The sequence below is a fragment of the Liolophura sinensis genome, chromosome 9 (assembly GCF_032854445.1).
Source record: "Liolophura sinensis isolate JHLJ2023 chromosome 9, CUHK_Ljap_v2, whole genome shotgun sequence".
In the NCBI taxonomy this organism is placed as follows: Eukaryota; Metazoa; Mollusca; class Polyplacophora; order Chitonida; family Chitonidae; genus Liolophura; species Liolophura sinensis.
The window spans coordinates 11,843,850-11,863,223 of record NC_088303.1 but is presented as its reverse complement, the minus strand read 5'-3'; the positions used below and the strand labels follow the sequence as shown (position 1 = coordinate 11,863,223).

Genomic DNA, 19,374 nt, shown 5'->3' with positions numbered 1-19,374 from the left:
GCGAATTTTGGTAATTTGCGGTAATTAATATGCACACAGGGCATCAGTGATGGAACATCCTCCTTGTGTCCTTGTGATTTATATGCATGTAAAAAACAGGCCAATATATGCTGTACATTAGATGTCACCTCTAACAGTTTGTTTATCTTTGAGTCTAATATTCAACACATTAAGTCAGGAATTTTAGTAATTTACGGTGTTTAATAATCACATATCGTATCAACGATAGAATATCCTCTGCGTGTTACTGTGCTCTACATGTGTGCAAACCATGAGCTCAATAAATGCAGTACTTTTTGAGAATATCCCCCTCGTGCTATTCTGCTCTACAATACCGGTAATACTTTTTACGATACCACCCCTAACATTTTGTTTAGCATTGATTTTAATACACAATACATTGAGTCAGGAATTCAGTAATTTATGATATTCAATTACACCCCGACTCAAGGGTGGAATATCCCCCTCGTGCCATTCAGCTCTACAATACCGGTAATACTTTTTACGATGCCAACCCTAACATTTTGTTTCACAATGCTTTCTCTGTTATTGGACGCCAACGCCGATGCTCAGGGTAAGACATAACTACGCCTGTACAAAGCTAAAAACGCTAAGTACGACGTTAAACCATAATCATACATACATATACTCGTGAAAGGTTATACCTCTCGGTTTGCAAAATCTATGGATCATTTGGTCAATTCCAAAACGACGATCAACGTCGAAATCATGCAAAGAGAAGCGGTCAACAGATTTCAATAATGTTGCAAATACATAAGGAATGTTTTAGGCGAATGAATGAAACCAGTATCCGAAACGTTAGACAGTAGTTGCATTGGCCGTCTGTTTCTATATATTTTTATGCTTCTACATGCTTCCATAATTACGTCATCATAGCAAAGTAATAAGCCGTAAGGAAAGCTAAGTCATAAATACAAATGGGAGTCCAGGTTTCTCCAACTAAAACGATTCTATATTACACCCATTTCACGAGTCATGTAAGAGAGTTTTAATCAATGCACTTTTTGAATAAAACCGAAATTTGTTTAATTTAATGAATACAATTTTTGGTAGAATGAACAGTATAAATTTTTGACGGTACATTTTCGTGAGAGTAACACTATACATCTACTATTCTTACTGAAAACATAACAAGTTTTACCCAACGTCAGTGTCCGACACACAAAGCCAGCAATACCAAAGTCCCACTACAGAATGTGAGCAAAAAGACTCATGAGGTTGTCTCCCTTCCTCATGAAAGAACATGGGTTCCATTCTGTCGTATGGATTGTCACAATTCATTCCCTGATATTTTTAGGCACATCTCTGCCCTTTTTCTTTGCGTGGGTTGTGGGGGTGGGGGGCAGTTTTTTTTATATTTGTGCTGGTTTGGTGGTGGTATCAGTTTGTAGGACAGGAATTTTGATTCTAATTAATTAGGATTTTAGGCATGGTTTGAGGTAAAACCGGATGTTGATGTGGCCATAAAGGCAAATGTAATGAAAAGGCAGGGTTTCAGATGTCAGAAACAGAGGTTGTAACCCGCCACATGTGCAAACAAGGTTGCAGTTCAAACTTTTGGCAGAGTTATGACACGGGTTGAGGATTACCAGGTCGGGGATTGCAGATTGAAGAAGCATGTTTTGGCATCAAACGTTAATATGTAAGTAAATATAAAATAATTGTTGGTTAGCGCGCTGGCACAGCGTAATGACCCAGGAGTCTCTCACCAATGCGGTCGCTGTGAGTTCAAGTCCAGCTCATGCTGGCTTTCTCTCCGGCCGTACACGGGAAGGTTTGTCGACAACCTGCGGATGGTCGTGGTTTTCCCCCGGGCACTGCCCGGTTTCCACCCACAATAATGCTAAGTGAAATATCCTTGAGTACGGCGTAAAACACCAATCAAATAAATAAAATAATTGTCGACTGCCTCTTTATTCACCAAAATACGCGTTTGCATGAAGGAGTAAAGTGGATGGAAAGTGTTTTTAAGTTATTATAAGCATGTTATGTCCTCTTTCAGAAAACTTTTTTAGTAACTTCGCCTTATGGCACTTTAACCTAGACAACGTCTTCAACGAAAAAAGTTACGAGAAATATAACTTATTCGGTATGAAGTTTTGTGAAAGTGGCCCCAGGAATTAATCTTACACCGCGTGATAGATCACCTTAAATCCACAGTATATAATTGTTAGCTTATACGATAGACCAACGACAAAGCGGTTCGCCCTTTGAGCCATGTGTCGTTAAACATGGCGGCTCTGCTTCCTGTACAGATAAAACTTGCTGGTATGATGTGAAAGATTCTGGAGCACGGTGTCAAGTCTCAATCAAGAAATAAAGCTATCCATTGAGGTGACACTACTTGAACATGACGGCATTGGGACTGCCCACTTGTAAAAGAACAAAGAAGTATTCTGACCATGAAAACGAGATGAACAATTGGTAGGTTGAAGAGTTTAAAGGTACAATGGCACTCTGGTTATAATGAAAGCGTCTCATAGGATATGTGTTGGTAGGGACATATAGTGTTACCGATACGTATATACTCACTAGAAACAAGAAATAAACAAAATGCAGCTCCAGACCTGGGAATTAAATTCTGAACACATATCGGTAAAGAAAATTTGCTTTTAACAGCAGTCTTTGAATTGCAAGCACAACATTAAGCTGCACTAGAGCATGTAACCATTATGTCCACCAAAACTAGAAGAATGCTGAATCTCCAAACGTCATTACGCGAACATGACCATACACCTGAATGTTGCGTTATTGAGAGATAATGGTTACCATGACAACCTCCAAACTAGACAAGTGCAGTTTGCACTTCATCAAATTCCAAACTGGACAAAAAGAGGGCGAGGGATGGTAAGTTTACTCATGAATTATGCAGACAGGGCATTGCTTTGTTTTTGTTTGTTTATTATCGTTCAACTATTTAACATTACACATAAACCGAAAGCAAAGACAAACTCTAAACTATTATATATAAACATTCCCGGGTGGTCTGTTTTAAAGGTAAAGTTTGGAAATATCATTAATTGCTTTCCATTTTATAAAATTCATTATGCAGTTGGCTAATTGCTTGACTCCACAGGCTCCAAAGGTATGGCACACAGATATTAATGCAAACTACAGTTAACAGAATACTTTATGCAAATGAGTTAAAGATTATTTCAGTTTAGTTCTCCAAATCGATCAAACTTACCTTGTAATTTGAACATTTGAATATCATTCAACATGCAGTTTGATAAACAAACAAAAATGAAGATAATTTTTTTCTGATTCTTGAGGATTTATCCTTGGTTTTGAATACACTTTTCCTTTAAACAACAACAAAAAAAATTGACGAAAGCTATTAGTAAAACATGTTGTGCTGATTAGACAAATCCCTCTATTCCTGCCAGTGCGACAGGTCAATCCGCGGGATGTCATCACAAGCTATCCGCTCGTTTCTGGAATAAAAAAAAGAACAACAAAAGCAGGGTATAACCTTACGGTGGCGGACTTAAATATGTCTAGGCAGTACAAAGCCCAACTTAATAGTGTAGGATTCATACTTGTATCGCAGGTGAATTCATTGGTATGACGCTACTGTGTGGATTATCAGCAAAACTTGTGTGGAAAGGACTTTAAATACTTGGTTCAAAACAATCATGTTGATATGTTTGGATAAAGGTTTGGATGCAGTAAGTTAACCCTCTAGCTTGCTTGTATCTAAGTAATCAGATTTAGAAGTATATGAAGGTATGGATTTAAAGATGGACTTTTCAGAAGACCCAATCATTTTGATGTTGTGGCGATGCCTCGCTTCCAACATGTGCGTTGCCTTGCCACGACATGGCTGATATATACTGGCCGAGTGGCATAAAACCATTATGTCTCCAGCATGTGCGTTGCCTTTCCACGACATGGCTGATATATACTGGCCGCGTGGCATAAAACCTGTCATGGACATAAGCAATGTTTTTTTTACATACACTTACCCCTGCACGCTGCTAAGCTTAAAGGCCTCAGGCTGAATGGTGTCCACGTCAAAATTGTCACAAATTATTCGTGCCAGGGTCACTCGCCTGATCTCTGCCAACTGAGCTGAAAACAAGCAGCCTCATTCTAATCTAGGGTATGGCTACCAGGCTGGTATTTCATGTATTAGTGCATCTTTTTTTACCCTACCGTGGCCATTTACACAATGCACTAGGGGTTTTAAGTATTCCAGTGCTACAGATAAAGGGCATACAGGCGTAAATATGCTTCAAATATAAGATGTTACGCTTCTAAAATTAAAACAGATCGTACAGTATACGCATGAAGATTTGTGTGTACGCCCAAGTTCCCGAAAGCTAGAGTACATGCGAGACTTAAAGCAGACGGCCCTGCCAAAATCAAAAGTAAATTTCCACAGCGAACTATGTGCTCGGTTCTCCTTCCATGTAGACACTGTAGACCTCTGTTATCAAAGCAAAAGGAATGCAACGAACAGAATAAAATTGTCAATGAGTGAGTTACTGAAATAAACCCTACACAGGTTGATGTGAAATAAATGTATTAACTTCATTCAAATTCATTCATCTTGCGTAAGAGCTGAAATAAACACTGTATTCTAGAATGTTTTGGGGCAATTTATATGTGGGCCTACATGTACTTGTATACCGGGTAGCCCTAACTAAAAAGGAAAGAATCTCTGTGTATGTCGACATATGTATACATGTATGCACATGCAGGCCTATGTCTTTTCTTCATCCCCTTTCACTCGATCAACTTTATACTGTACAGGTGTATTACTGGTGACCCAAAATAGTGAAGTTTTAACGGTTTGAAAAATAATGTGTTCTGCGGTACCGCGTATTTGGACAGTCTGCGTACCGTACTCTTGCTGACAAAAAAATTATCTGTAACACTGGCTATAGTTAATTTTCTTAAACACGTTGTGTATTTTAATTCTAGTACAATATCGTTTGTTTTAATATATAAGTTCCATGGGTGTCTTTTTTCCGGGTAATGGTGAATGCAGAGTGGACCCGATGAGAAAATGGCGGCTAAATCAGCTGTTGTCGATGTGCGTTTCGTGGCGAATCGTGCGCCAGTTACATTGCTGTTAATTGCGAGGATATAGTCATTATTAACTAGGTGGTATGAAGGACTACCTCAAGAGCACTCAAGGAAACCTGATTGTGTGGCTTCTAGTGCTGATATGTTGACAGCACACTTAGAATTCTAGGTTAGTAAATGGAAGAGTACAGGTCCGTATTTCTAAAAACTATGCTGGGAGGAATGAAACAGATCTCAGGTGTAAAAGTCATCGTGTAATGTGTTCTATTACATCACATTGCCATGACTTTATCTCACGTATGTTGGCTGCCCACTTACCAGAGGTAAAGGCATGCAGCGTGCGCCCTGTCTCATACCAAAACCGGTCACCTCTCTTGTACCGCTCGAATTGCCGCCCCAGAATGTTTCCGAAGAGGGGACCGATCAGACCGCCTGTCACTGGTTCCTCGGCCACGCCCCCTGTCCACACGTCGATGTCGTCAGGATGACTGAACGATCAACAACAGACGAATGTATGGGGTACCATTATAGACCATAAGGCGTTGATGGTTACTCTAGATATGGTACACGCACAACAAATTGGCATTACTATGCAAATAATCATATTTTAGGCAGCTCAGAAAACACCCAAAGCAGTCAAACAATAAATGCTATATAGCGAATGCAAACATTAAACCCACATGCATGAACAACTGTCGGTAGATTGGTAGTACCATTTCCTGCGAAAAAGCAACTCGGTCATTGTCGGGTTTATCATTGTTCTCTTGTAATACATGAGCACCACGTCACCAGTTTGCCCATATAAATATATATCATTGTGACGACAGAAACAGACAAAGAACTACACACCTTAGACCGGAATTAAATTTGACGGTCAGTATTTTCCACTGATAATTCGTAGCCGCACTTTGTGAGAACTGTGCGCTATGCCACATTTCCGGTGTGGCTTTGTTGATGAGGCAGCTAGAATTACATATCTGTTTCAGTTATTTGATGGGGCAGGGTTGTTCAGCTTGGAAAGAATGATCTGAGATACACAGTATCCGTGGTAACCTGTTTGTGGATGACAGGCTGTTTGTTACCGATGTGCCACTCAAAAGAATGTGTCGCCTGCTAGAGCAGTATTTATTTATTTATTTATTTAGGTATTAATTTATTTAATTGGTGTTAGGTCGTACTTATGTGTTCACATATAAGACGGCGGCCAGCATTAATTAACCACGTTACTGATCTTCGGAAGTTTTGTGAAACCTGTTGCTGAGGCTAAAGAAGATGTGCCTGTTCGTTTATGTATTTACTTATTTGCTTGGTGTTTTATGTCGTACTAAGAATATTTCACTTATACGACAGCGACCAGCAATATGATGCGAGGAAACCGGGCTGAGCCCTGGGGAAACCTACGACCACCTGTTTGAACAGCTACTTTACAACCGCCAAAAGAGCAAGGGTGTAATTTTCTTAAGCACCATAAAACGATTCTTATGGAGTGTTTTGTCAAGAAACACTCGATGTTGGACTCCGAATTTAGCACTTTACTCAGAAAAATGTTGTGTACATTTTACTTGCCCATATACACTAGCTAAAGCCTCTGTGGTTGCTGCGGGGATGTCTGGTAGTGAGGTGAAGGACGAACTAGTGGTCAGGTTCAAGGATCTGCGCCAACTGTTATAAGGTGCCAAGCCATGCTCACGAGCCCGCTGGATATTCAGTGCCACAAGGTCAACGCCATTGTCTTGGCGAGTCTCCTGGAGCTTGTTGGCGAGGTCAGAAGTGATGAAAGGGTCCATGGGCTGGCTCCTCTGCACTAAAAGTCCCCTCATCATCGTCTGCTCATTCAGCAAGTACACGTTTGGGCGAAGGAAGAGATCCTTTAACTGTAACGCTGGCGAGTTGAGAACGGTATAGTCTCTCTGGCACAGCGGATAGTTGGGCGCCACCATCGAGTGCCCAAACCTAAAAGCCGCTGTGGATACCACATTGGACGTAGAGGCATCAATATTGGCGTTGTAACTGGTGAAGAAGCCATACCTGTACCCTCTCAGGTTGTACTTTCTCATCAGAGTGGGACCGAGAAGGGGAGGTAACCATTCCGTGTATGTGATGTGCTGAATCATGGCGGACACTAGTCGTCTGGTCTCTTGGTACAGCATCTCGTCGTCCCAGTTTGGATTGTGCTGAGCGAGAGTTCTGGCGATACGGTTGTGTTCCCTTATCCACAAAGTGTGCATCCCCAACAACGGCATCACCTCGGCTGCCCGAGGGTCACCTGATGATCAGACGATAAGTACCGGCATTAGACCAACAGGTGCAGTAGGATGATTGCCAACAGCCCCTCCCCCTCCAACCAACCTCATACATATCACCATATCTACTTCCCCTGGAAAATTTTTGTAAGAGCCCCTTTACAAGGCATGGTCTTTCCGAATTGTTATATTGATGTTCATACCTTAGTATTGATGTAAATAGCCGCTCAATATTAATGTAAAAAGCTGGTCAATATTGATGTAAATAGCTCTTCAATATTTATGTAAATAAGGTGTTCAATATTGATGTGAATAGCTGTTCAGTATTGATGTAAATAGCTGGACATTGTGATATTAATATCAATAACAAGACAACATGATGCTGATTTGAATAGCTGTAAACTGTGATATTAATTTGAATAACTGAACACAATGACATTACTATGAATAGATGGACACTATATGATTCTGATTTGAATAACTGGACACTGTATGATATTAATTTGAATAACTTGACACTCTATGACATTAATTTGAATAACTGGACCCCATGATATTAATTTGAATAACTGAACACTATGACATTAATTTGAATAACTGAACACTATATGATATTGATTTGAATAACTGAAAATCCGTATCATATATGATATTCATTTGAATAACTGGACACCGTGATGTTGATTTGAATAAATGGACACCATGATATTGATTTGTATATCTGGATCCCATGATATTGATTTGAATAACTGGACACTATGTTATATTGATTTGAATTACTGGACACTATATCTTATTAATTTGAACACCATGATACTGATTTGAATAACTAATCACGATTATCTAAAGCTAGTGAAAGGTTATGGGGCCACCATCCCAACCCATGAGGCGAGGTCTTATTCCTATTCAACATCATGATACAAGCTTACAAGTAGGTAATCTTTATATTTTAACGATCTTTGTACTAGAAAACATAAAGCCATGGCGTCATTACACAATAGCTTAGTTGTTTTATCGCCTTGCTGTAATAAGCCATAAAATAAGACAAAAACTGCATTGAGGTTAACTTTTGATAGATAATTCGGCCACTGAGATCGTTCTGTGCGACCTCACGATGCCTTTCGGAGGAATAGGCGTGAATGGTTTTTACACCGTTTGATTTGAGTTACAATGACCGATTTTGTGAATTACAAAACTTCGGATACCAATTTACAGTGCGTTAATCTGTTTGAACAAATTTAACAAAGCGTTTCAACAACCGATTGTGATAAATTTCAAATTTGAATATTCACCGTGTCGTATTTTTTTTACATGGTTGGGTTAAAAGGGGTGAAGACATGCTCCCCCCCCCACTCCGCCCACTCCCACCCCCTTTCCAAGAGACCCCCTCCAACCACCCCCACTCCCACCTCCTCTCCAAGCCCCCACTCCCACCCACTTTCCAAGCCACACCGACGATGTAAATTTGAGGAACTGATTACCAAACTTTATAGAAATAGATCAAGACATCAGTTTGAGAAACTGATCTGTGTCTTACCGGCCTGGACGAAAGAAAAGCCTTGTCTCTCAGCGAGGTGATTTCCATGCGACCTATAGGGCAGTTCATCTGGCATTGATGTTGCCATCTCCCCTGGCACAGTATAATAAATAAGACACAGACATATTTCAATAGCAAAATAGGTCTACACCCTACGGAGGTAGCATCTTAACCCGTAGAATGGTTTGTTCATGTACGGTTTAAATTTGGGGTAGATAGTGAGGAGGTCCTGACTTTAAATGTATGCTTGTATAGGCAAACTACATATAATCGTTTACAGTTTGTAGACTAAGAAAATACTGTATTCTCCACCAGGTTTCTACACTGAAAGGTTTCCTTTGTTTGTTATTTTATTTTCGTGTCTCAAACCTACCGCCACTGTGCGTCCGTAAAAAGTCCGCTCTCTCTTGAGTGGAGCCGTATACAGCACTGCCATCAATGTACGATGTAGCGACGTTCATTTGCTCCCTACGCCCTGTTGAAAGTAGTCCGCAAAATTAAGTAGCCTATGCCACTTTACAAGCAAGCGTATAAATACAGGGCCCATGGACTGATACCTGCTTGAACAAAATGGCTGGGCATCACAGCATGAGCGAATAACACTCCGAATCATCCATTATAGTTAACAGTCCCACTAGGATCATTCCGCCTTGACCGATGACGTCACGTTCTCAAATCTGACAGGATGTTTGGCTGCGACTTTATGTCGGGATGTGTGTTAGACAACTGGCGATGTGCGGTGTTTTTGTCAGGGCTCTGTCGACAGCCACTAAACTGACCGCTGTCGCATAAGTGTAATATTATCGGGTACGGCGTGAAATCCCAATCAAATAAATATATGAATGAACTAAATCTTCAGAATATGTAACAAACCAGAATTTTTTAAATGAGCTTAGAAATGGTTCATTACTAAAGAATACTGTTTTAATAGTGACGAAACATAAATAAAAATCCAGATATGCCCATCTTGCCTTTTCACAGCAGTATACTTACCCTTTTTGCAGAGGATGTCCGTGGCTTCTAGCGTTCTTATGAGAGGCAGACAGGAACGTCCCGAGTCGCGGAGAGGATCACCACTCGGGATGTCTATATTGAAACATTCCGCCTGAGGCCTTTAGTGTAAATAAACATCAAACACACATGAGATGCAATTGTGTGTGGTTAGTATCGTGTTACAGGTGCATCGATCAATACCAACTGTCCATTGTAACGAAAGACTCAGACCTACGTTTACAACATCAGGATGCATCATCATTACCGACTTTTTTAATGAACTTACGACAGATTATCAGATTTAAATCTGGCAAAGCTAAAATGTTGTATTCTATCGTCTCAATGTGTCACAATGCTACATCTGCAGGTAATATCGTCACAACGTTTCACATTGTCGCATCTGCAGATAAAGTCGACACAATGTGTCACAGTGGTACATCTGCTGATAATGTCGTCACAATGTGCTACAGTGGCACATCTGCTGATAATGTCGTCACAATGTGTCACAGTGGCACATCTGCTGATAATGTCGTCACAGTGTGTCACAGTGGTACATCTGCTGATAATGTCGTCACAATGTGCTACAGTGGCACATCTGCTGATAATGTCGTCACAATGTGTCACACTGGTACATCTGCAGATAATGTCGTCACAATGTGTCACAGTGGTACATCTGCAGATAATGTCGTCACAACAAACAAATATGTACAGCATTTATCAGATGAAGCCCGTGTTGCAAGAGGACAGGGTTACGTCCCCGTAAATATCACGCATAAATAACGTAAGATTTGTAAAATAGCCCCGGAAATTATACTGTGACGCTCGGAAAAGAAACGACTTGATGCTTCGTAATTCCAGAGCAATTAAAAAAAGTCGCAGGTTTTTTGACCTGTCGACAGCGACGCCTCCTAATTATCGTTATCCTAATAGCCTGCCAGGAAGCTCGATTCGTTAGCTCACCCGCCATTTTGTTCGCCAAACATCCCGTATTACATTTATCCCAAAATGTTGGATTTAATCAAGGTGAAATCGTGCTGGTGTGGCACCTTTGGCACCTGTCACATACATGGCACATGTGACATCTTTGACACTATTATTTCCCGAGGTAGCTTTCGTGAACGCTTAACCGGTCCGGTATCATTTTCCCAAAATGAATATCTGCATGAAGCAAAATTGAGTGGGCTGGCATCCTGACAACCAACTGGAGGTCGCCATCGTGAAAGAGCGGAGAAAAGAAAAAACACTGTTTGTTTGGAACAAATTATGAGTAAGATTAATTGTTGGTGTCAAATTTAAACATGAGAAGAAAACTAAAGAGCTTAAGTCCTCCATGCCATTGTGGCAGGAGATAGGAGATTGAAGTAACAAACTTTACGTTGTGATTGTTGTTAACCAATGTGTGGACGCGGTACACAACTCTGTAACAAGCTTTATGTTGTGGGTGTTGTTAACCAATATGTGGACGCGGTACACAACTCTGTAACAAACTTTATGTTGTGGGTGTTGTTAACCAATGTGTGGACGCGGTACACAACTCTGTAACAAACAGTTTGTTGTGGGTGTTGTTAACCAATGTGTGGACGCGGTACACACCTCTCTAACAAACTGTATTTTGTGGGTGTTGTTTACCAATGTATGGACGCGGTACACACCTCTCTAACAAACTGTATGTTGTGGGTGTTGTTAACCAATGTATGGACGCGGTACACACCTCTGTAACAAACTTCATGTTGTGAGTGATGTTGACCAGTGTGTGGACGCGGTACACATCCCAGTGTGAATTAGTTAGTTGTCAAAAGTGTCAGCTGTCAGTCGGCCACGAAGAATCCTACAATTATACTTTAGTTTTACTTACGATGGGTGAGTTTGAGAACAACAGTCCAGTTTTGATGAGTTTGACCCTGTGAAGCAAAATGCAGACGGAGATATTCATAACCACAGCTATATTCCAGACTGAAAAAGTTTAATTTTGTCATCATCATTTAGGGTCCCATAGTCCAAGTATTATGTTGTTGTGATAATTTCCCAAAATGTACACTAACATAATTGATAGACGATTTAAGTACTAACTGGCCTTTTGCGTAGAACACTAAAATGCATTATTTACGTAGACCAGGATGGATACTATTTCTTCCACGACCAGAGGGTGCCATCGTGATGGGCTTTCCTGAACCTGGCTTAATGCTTGAGATCTGAACAGTCTCCTAATTCACTTCATCAGTTTTAGAAACTAGGTTAGCTATCATTCATTTCTAATTCTATAACATGCAAATATTTCCATGCGAGTTTATAATACGAAACAACGGTTACAAATAAAAAAATCTGCCAGAAGATGCGCTGATGGTCATGATGGTTAGGTGGTTATGAACATTGCATTCGTACCGGAAGGGACTGCCCGATCTGTGACGGTATGTGCCAAGAACTGGCCCCACGCCGTGAAGAAGAAACTCATGGCGCCATCTGTCTTCGCCAGGGTGCCTTGTTGATGAATCATCCTGCTGACGGTACGGGCACCTGGCAGATCTCCGAATTTCCCCTTAGTCCGCGGCTGGTCGTCAATATCGGCGTGGTTTGGAGCTAAAAGTAATAAAAATGTATGCCGTTTCATTTCAAGCCTTGAGTGTGAAAGCTCCTGACCAGTTTCATATTTTATAACGAATCTGGTATTCAGTTCTTCTACTAACAACAATCTGCAGTTCTAATACTGAAGCATTATGGAAATATTTAAAACCACGATTTTAGGCATTCATGATGAACACGAATTCTTGAAGATGTTGTTCAGAATGGGTAGAAATAATCTGCAAGTTTTCTTTTCCTTCTTTCAGGGTATAAATTACTAATGAACAATGTTTTCTTGTATTCTACCATTGCTTGTACACACGAAGTTTATAAATTTGGGTAGGATTCGCCAAGCATAATGTCGGCAAGTACTTCCGATCCGTCTAATGTCACTATATAACGGACAAAAAAGGAGAAATACTGGTTACTGATTTCACTGTGTGTATTTCAATGTATACTCAAGAGTATTTCACTTACACGACGGCAAAGCCCAGAGGGAACCCACGACCCATCAGGCTGCGAATAATCAATTCAGACCTAGTGGTCTCTCCACTAGGCGATCGACCCGCTATATCTAGAGCAGAGAACGGACAAACAGGATGCTGTGCCATTGAGAGCGCATTATATAAGTTTGGATCGACTCTGGAACCGTCGGGCTAGAAGGTCACACCTCCATGATTTGTCAAGACAGTAACAATAAGGGAACAAAACATCACATCCAATCACAGTTGTCGGTCAATTATGTTTCTCATATTTTGCATTTCTTTCTTTCATAAATAGAATAAAATAAATATAGTGTGATAAAAATAATAAATCAGCTCTCTAAAAAATACTGGCTCTGACCTGATTCATATACCGGATCTAAGTCCCTGACAAATGGTGTGAAGGAAGCACCTTGTAGAGGATTCCTCATGTTGTTACACGTGCCATCTATGGATCGGTATTTGGACGGCTCACACTCTGGTGGTGGAATGAAGGGACAGGACACGGGAGAGTCTGGGTACCCCAGGACATCCTGAAGACTGATGGTCAAGTTGTCCCTCCTGTCAACCATGATAGCTTTTCTACCTTAGCACTACTCATAGAAATTAATGGAAGGTCTTTAACTTCAGCATTAAGTGAAAGTGCTTCATGATACGACCATAACGAATGCTGTTCTACGTCTATGCAAGTCTTAGCATGATAAATTCATTTGCTAATTGTGTTGTTCTTGTCTAGAACTGATGAACCTTTGAACAAAGTATGGGCAGGGGCATATAAAATTTACGACATCTACCTTATGATGAAGCATGAAACTGAGGCAGATGTGGCAGTAATAAACGAAACGATGGGTTCTATTGTCTAACAGAACATGGACATCTTAGTTACAACTTGAACTAAAACACAAGAAAATCACAAAGCGTGTAAAACTGCATGATTGTCTGTAAACATATCTTCGGTCTTTAATATCGACTTGGAACATTCCATATCGGCTCTTAGATTTAACGTTTATGTAGGTGCAGTAGGGAAGGATACTGTATTTTGTGAGGTACATTTAACACCAGAACTCTAACAATTTGTACTGCTAATCTTGCACAGTGTCACTGTGCTATCACAGACCTGATCAAAAATGCTATCCAGTTGATAAGTCTGCTGGCCGTCTCTATCTCCTGTGCCTTCTCAGCGGTGTCCTCAAACATGACGGACTCCACGGACATGAAGTCCTCCGCACGCTTGTCCACGCCTAACGACACGAAATTTCATGTAAAATCGAAACACACTGAAGTAAACGCAATCGCCAACCATGTTTATCTAAATTAGATCTAAATTAGAAATCGAAGACTAATCGCATTAAAACTCACCTAGAAGATCTTCTTCAGCAGATGATGCGTCTTAAGGACTTTTAGCTACAATCATGATGTATACAGATAGTTACAATGGACATTTCTCTAAATTCACTTTCTGAAATGGGGTGTCGTTACCCCATCCACCCCTCATGAAAAATAAAAAAAAGCTGCCCCCCCTCCCCGCCACAAAACAGCGTTAACGTTAGAAAGCTTAAAGTATTAACACAGAACGAACAAACTGTATGCGGTTGAATATTCGCCACAAGTATAGAAGGCACTCAGAGAATGCATCGCTTCTTACTGTAGTTCAGTAGTACCTCTAAACAACCTATTCATGACAGTTTTGCGTCGCTTGTCCTGCATGTTCGTCAGATGATTTGTGTCTCTGGTGTCAGTTTTGCGTCGATTGTTCTACACGTTCGTCTGACGTTTTGTGTCTCTAATGACAGTTGTTCGCCGGTCGTCCTACACGTTCGCCGGACGGTTTACCGCTGATTACAGCCTTGCGTCGCGTGTCCTACACCATCACCTGATGGTTTGTGTCCCTGATGAGAGTTTTGCGTCCCTTATCCCAAAAGTTCGTCTGATGATTTGTTTTTTTCTGATAAGAGTTTTGGGTCGCTTGTCCCATACGTTCGACTGATGGTTTGTGTCTCTGATGAGAGTTTTTCTTCGCTTACTCTACCCGTTGGTCTGACGGTTTATGTCTCTGATAACAGTTTTGCGCCGGTTGTCCTTTAGGTCCACCTGATGGTTTTGCGGCTGATGACGCTTAGAAGCTAGTTGGTATCCTGCAGAAAATGGCAAAATATCCAAGCTCGGATGCCGTCCAAAACTATTCAACTGTCATATTAAATCAGTATAATACCTCATTAAGTTTCTGTAAAAAGTCAGATCGATTACTACCGTACCTTTTCTGAATCTTTCTGCCAGCAAGACATCTTCAGCGGCGACGTGGTCCTCGGCCTGTTGAATAAGACTGCCAATGACGTTTGCGGTGTCTTGGCCTGAGGTCAACTAAAACATTACAATTAACGAAGTCTATTAGGTCCGAGTGAAAACGCTGGTACTATAATAATTATGTATATCAATATTTAGTATTCCACTATACCGAAAAATACGCTTTGTTAATAAATAAAACCTTTTCCATAATTCCTTCGTGCACTGATTAATGTGTTTGCATATCTTGAAGTGGTTTCAGTTTTTCATTTAGGGTCTTGGTATTTGTTTTTCTTTTGTCCGGTCAACATATCATTGTATCAGTGTACTTACAATTTTTCAACCCAGGACGCTGTTTGTAAAACTTGCCTTCTGACCACATCGTGCAAATCATGCCAAACTTTTAACCTTTAAACAAATGTATCTTATCGGAATAATGTGTGACGTACCATTGGCGTAATCCACACAAACAGAACAAACCACCTGGAATTTAAAGAAAGTATCTATTATATTAATACAGTAAGGAGACTAAAATTTCTTGGAATTGTAAGACAAAACAAGACTTACGTGAATTTGAAGAAAAGAAAAACGTATTTCCTGGCTACTTTTTGCGATGTAATTGTAATTCAATATGGGAGATTTGTCTCCAGTTACTCCCAGTTCCACTGAACTCCAATGTGCAGTCCCATGCATATAATTTTAATGACTGTCTGACAAACCACCACCATATCTAAAGAAGTGATTTATTCAAAACAAAGGAGTTCGTTTATCAACTTTTAACAGTCTTCACATTGACAAACACAGTCTTAATTGTGCTGCATTTAACTGACATTATTATTCCAACCAACACTATAATTAATCCATCTTTCCATTTATTAATTGCATCTGATGTTTATAACAAAGTATTATTAACTTTCTTCATACTTTAAAATGCTGTTGCATACACTGTCATTACTTCTTTGTACATTGTTACAGAGAGCCTTTGGAGAGAGCAAATTGTACAGGATACCTAGATATTTAAACAAAGATTTCATTCATCTATATCAAATTCAACACGTCGTCGACATACTGTGATGTATTAACACCGACAAAGGCCTGTTGTATACCGACGCTCTCATCAATTCAGCACGTCGTGTTCCTAAATCTTCGCAAGATTTAACACTCGGTGCTCATTTCCCCAAGCACGACTAACTGTACTAACATACGAGTTGTTAAACACCTTGCCAAACAAGAAAAGAAAAGGGTAGAGAGATTTGTAACTCAAATTACTACAAATCACAAGAGTAAACAGGTGTAGCATATCTCTTTCACTTGTAGTAAGGGCATTCATTTCACCTATGTTTCCCTACTGGGTGGCAATGTCTGGACAAGACAAACACACGGATAACATAATCAAGCAAATGATATTTAACAATACTTACCAAACGCGTGATGATCAATGGGGTTTGAATGATACCTTAACCATCCGTGTCAGTTTGTACCAGTGGGCAGAGACACTCACTTAGGTCATTGTGGAACTGTTTGTGCTTCTGAAATTTTACCTTTAAATTCAAACATTGCATGCTGGCCACTAGCTGATAAAACTGCATTGCAGTTATGTATCAATGTGTAATGTATCTAACAACGTGTATCCGATGTTACAACTGTACATCTGTGCTATTACATTAAGTATTCTAGCACATATTCAGTTGTATCTTGATCAGTTGAGGTGTGTGAATGGCCAATAAAGTTGCAGGCTTTACACTACCATGTTTGTCTTGACTGCCAGGCTCTTGGCCTAAGAGGTCATCGCACATGCGGAATCTTACGACATCCGTCTTGTTAATTACAAGAAAGTTTGTTTTGAATTTCACGACAAAGCGACAAACGGGGGGAATTGTATCTACGACTTATTCATGGAGTACCCAATAGGTTGACTCTCATTTTAGACGAACATGCGGATGGTCGAGTGTTTCCCCGGCCTATGCCCGGTTTACGCCCACCATAATGCTGGCCGCCGTCGTATAAATGAATTATTCCTGAGTACGGCGTAAAACACCAATCAAATAAATAAATAAATAAATCAATTTAGATGTGGCTAATGTTCCCAGAGAAATGACTGTTTAAACTGTGCTATTCTTCTTCTCTGTGATAGTTCATGTTTCTTGCTACCACAATTGTTGTACTATGGACATGAGGGCGTATAGTCGAGCGGTTAAGATGCTTCTTCTTTTTCACTGCGATACTCTGAATTGTTTACTGTGACATTCAGGGTTGTTTACTGCGATATTGAATGTTGTTTACCGTTGTTCGCAGAGTTGTTTACTGGGATACTCAGAGTTGCTTACCATGATAGGCTACTTAGAGTTGTTCAGAATTGTTTACCGTGATACACAGAGTTGTTCACAGTGATGCGCAGAGCTGTTTGTTGGGAAACACCGAGCTGGGTCTCATTTCTATATTGTGCGATGTGAGCGAGTCTCCGATGTGGACCGTCTTCATGCAGAATCCGGTCTATTGGAGCTGACCAGTAATTTATAGTAGAACTGATAGTAACTGAAGACATAAAAGACCCTAACGTTTTGCACAAATATGAAAACGAAACAACTGGCAAAGCCCTTTGAATGCAGAAATATATATTTATCCAATAAGTTCTTCTAAAGTAGGAAACCCAAAGCTCACTTTTAACCTATTCAATCAGGCTAGAAATTATTTGACCCGTTGTATTGATGTTTCGGGGAAACTCGTGATTTTTCACTGATGCTAAGATAGCCTGGTTTACAGTTAGATGACAGCAAGAAGACTGGAGAGAAAATTAATGCATGCAGCTCTGTGGGCATTTGATGAACCACCTGACATGTCACAGTCGTTACCCAGCGAGAGAGGAATTCAACAACGTGAAAACATTTCTCATCGGGTAGACTTTTCTGGAAGGATGTGCATCAGGTGGGACGCTTAAAAAAATGTTTTCAGCTGAGCTATAAACATATACAATTAACGGATAATAAGAATATACATTAATGTCTTACCTCATCTGTGTTAGTGTCTGTGGCTTCATGCTGGTGATACTATGGCTATGGTCCAGACAAGCGTGAGGGTCCAGTGACCCTTACCCAGGATTTGTAAAAGCAACTGTGACTAGAATCCTTCAAAGTGGCTCATAAAACATCAACTGAACATGAGATTTGCCCTTCGCAGTTCACAATGAGATCACCACCCTGTCCGTCATCGGTAACTTACACTTCACATTAAGATCATTAGTCTGTCTATCATCGGTAACTTACACTAATCTCACTAAAATTATGTCAAGCCTAGATATAATGCTTCGAGACGTACAGTAAGACAGGTGTCACAAAATGTGATTGTGCAGCCCATAGAGTGTTGAATGTGCCTGAGGTTGGTACATGTACTATCGTCTTCTAGCGATTTACATTAAAATACAGAATACGTGAAGAAAACACAACGGAAGAATCAAAAATTAGAGGTACCCATATCACATAATAGAAAACAAATACAGTAGGCAACATATTTTGACACACCACTGAACGCCAAATTACAAGTAGGTCACTATTACTGTGAATGTTTTAAAGGGCCACATCAAGTTAGTCCGTCATTTAGCCCGCAAAAACACAATTTGATCAGATTCACTTTTACGTTCGTCTTGGACTGGACCAGAAAGAGGGATTAGTGTCTATACTGAGATATTCTGGATTAGCTTTTGGCCTCTGCACACATTGTGCACGTTGACAAGAATTAAAAATGGCGAAACTGTTGCACGAGATCATTTTAGCAACTAAGTGCTAGATTTTCACTATAATTGGTCAGATACCTGAGGGTTGTGTATCAGATTTCTGCCATTTTAGGGATATGTATAGTCGGTACCCTTGCCAAACCCGATTATCCCCATTCCAAATTGTACGCTGCACCCTTGAAGCGTACAAAAACGAGGTAAAAGCCTTAACGTCTTAAAACACGAAATTGTTTTTTCGTTAAAGCGGCATTCTTTGAAGGAATATCCTTATTTTTCAATTTTTATTTATCTGATTAGCCTTTTACGTCCTGCTCAAGAATATTTCACTTAAACAACGACGACCAGCACTGTTGTCGGAGGAAGCCTAACAGTGCTGACAGACCTTCCAAGTTACGATCAGAACGGAAACCAGCATGAGAAGCAGGTGAAGTCACGGCAACCACATTCGTGAGATCGAGGGGAAATGACCACAAAAGACTCAATCAGACGACACGG

The 19,374-nt window shown here is 40.3% G+C and overlaps 1 protein-coding gene across 2 annotated transcripts; it reads right to left on the bottom strand.

Annotated features, from left to right (window-relative positions):
• Window positions 1-2,909: 2,909 nt before the first annotated feature.
• LOC135475476 (peroxinectin A-like) lies at window positions 2,910-18,269 on the bottom strand. 2 transcript variants are annotated; one of them, XM_064755388.1, is made up of 14 exons: window positions 18,158-18,269; window positions 15,599-15,632; window positions 15,122-15,227; window positions 13,984-14,107; window positions 13,228-13,427; window positions 12,208-12,402; window positions 11,681-11,726; window positions 9,826-9,944; window positions 9,206-9,307; window positions 8,833-8,925; window positions 6,619-7,318; window positions 5,371-5,540; window positions 3,987-4,092; window positions 2,910-3,455 (listed from the first exon to the last, which is right to left on the bottom strand). In XM_064755388.1, the coding sequence occupies exons 1-14, from the start codon at window positions 18,184-18,186 to the stop codon at window positions 3,395-3,397; spliced, it is 2,085 nt and encodes a 694-aa protein (XP_064611458.1). In that variant the 5' UTR covers window positions 18,187-18,269; the 3' UTR covers window positions 2,910-3,394. The 2 variants fall into 2 exon arrangements, with proteins under 2 accessions (XP_064611458.1, XP_064611459.1); XM_064755389.1 differs by lacking the exon at window positions 9,206-9,307.
• Window positions 18,270-19,374: the final 1,105 nt, after the last annotated feature.

Excerpts from the sequence above, each read along its gene's own strand:
- LOC135475476 (XM_064755388.1), bottom strand. The coding sequence starts at position 18,186 with ATGAAGCCACAGACACTAACACAGATGAG. Across the intron at positions 9,945-11,680 it reads TGTTCTCAAACTCACCCATC|GCCTCAGGCGGAATGTTTCA; the intron begins GTAAGTAAAACT and ends TTTACACTAAAG. Across the intron at positions 4,093-5,370 it reads GCTGCATGCCTTTACCTCTG|CTCAGTTGGCAGAGATCAGG; the intron begins GTAAGTGGGCAG and ends GCTTGTTTTCAG.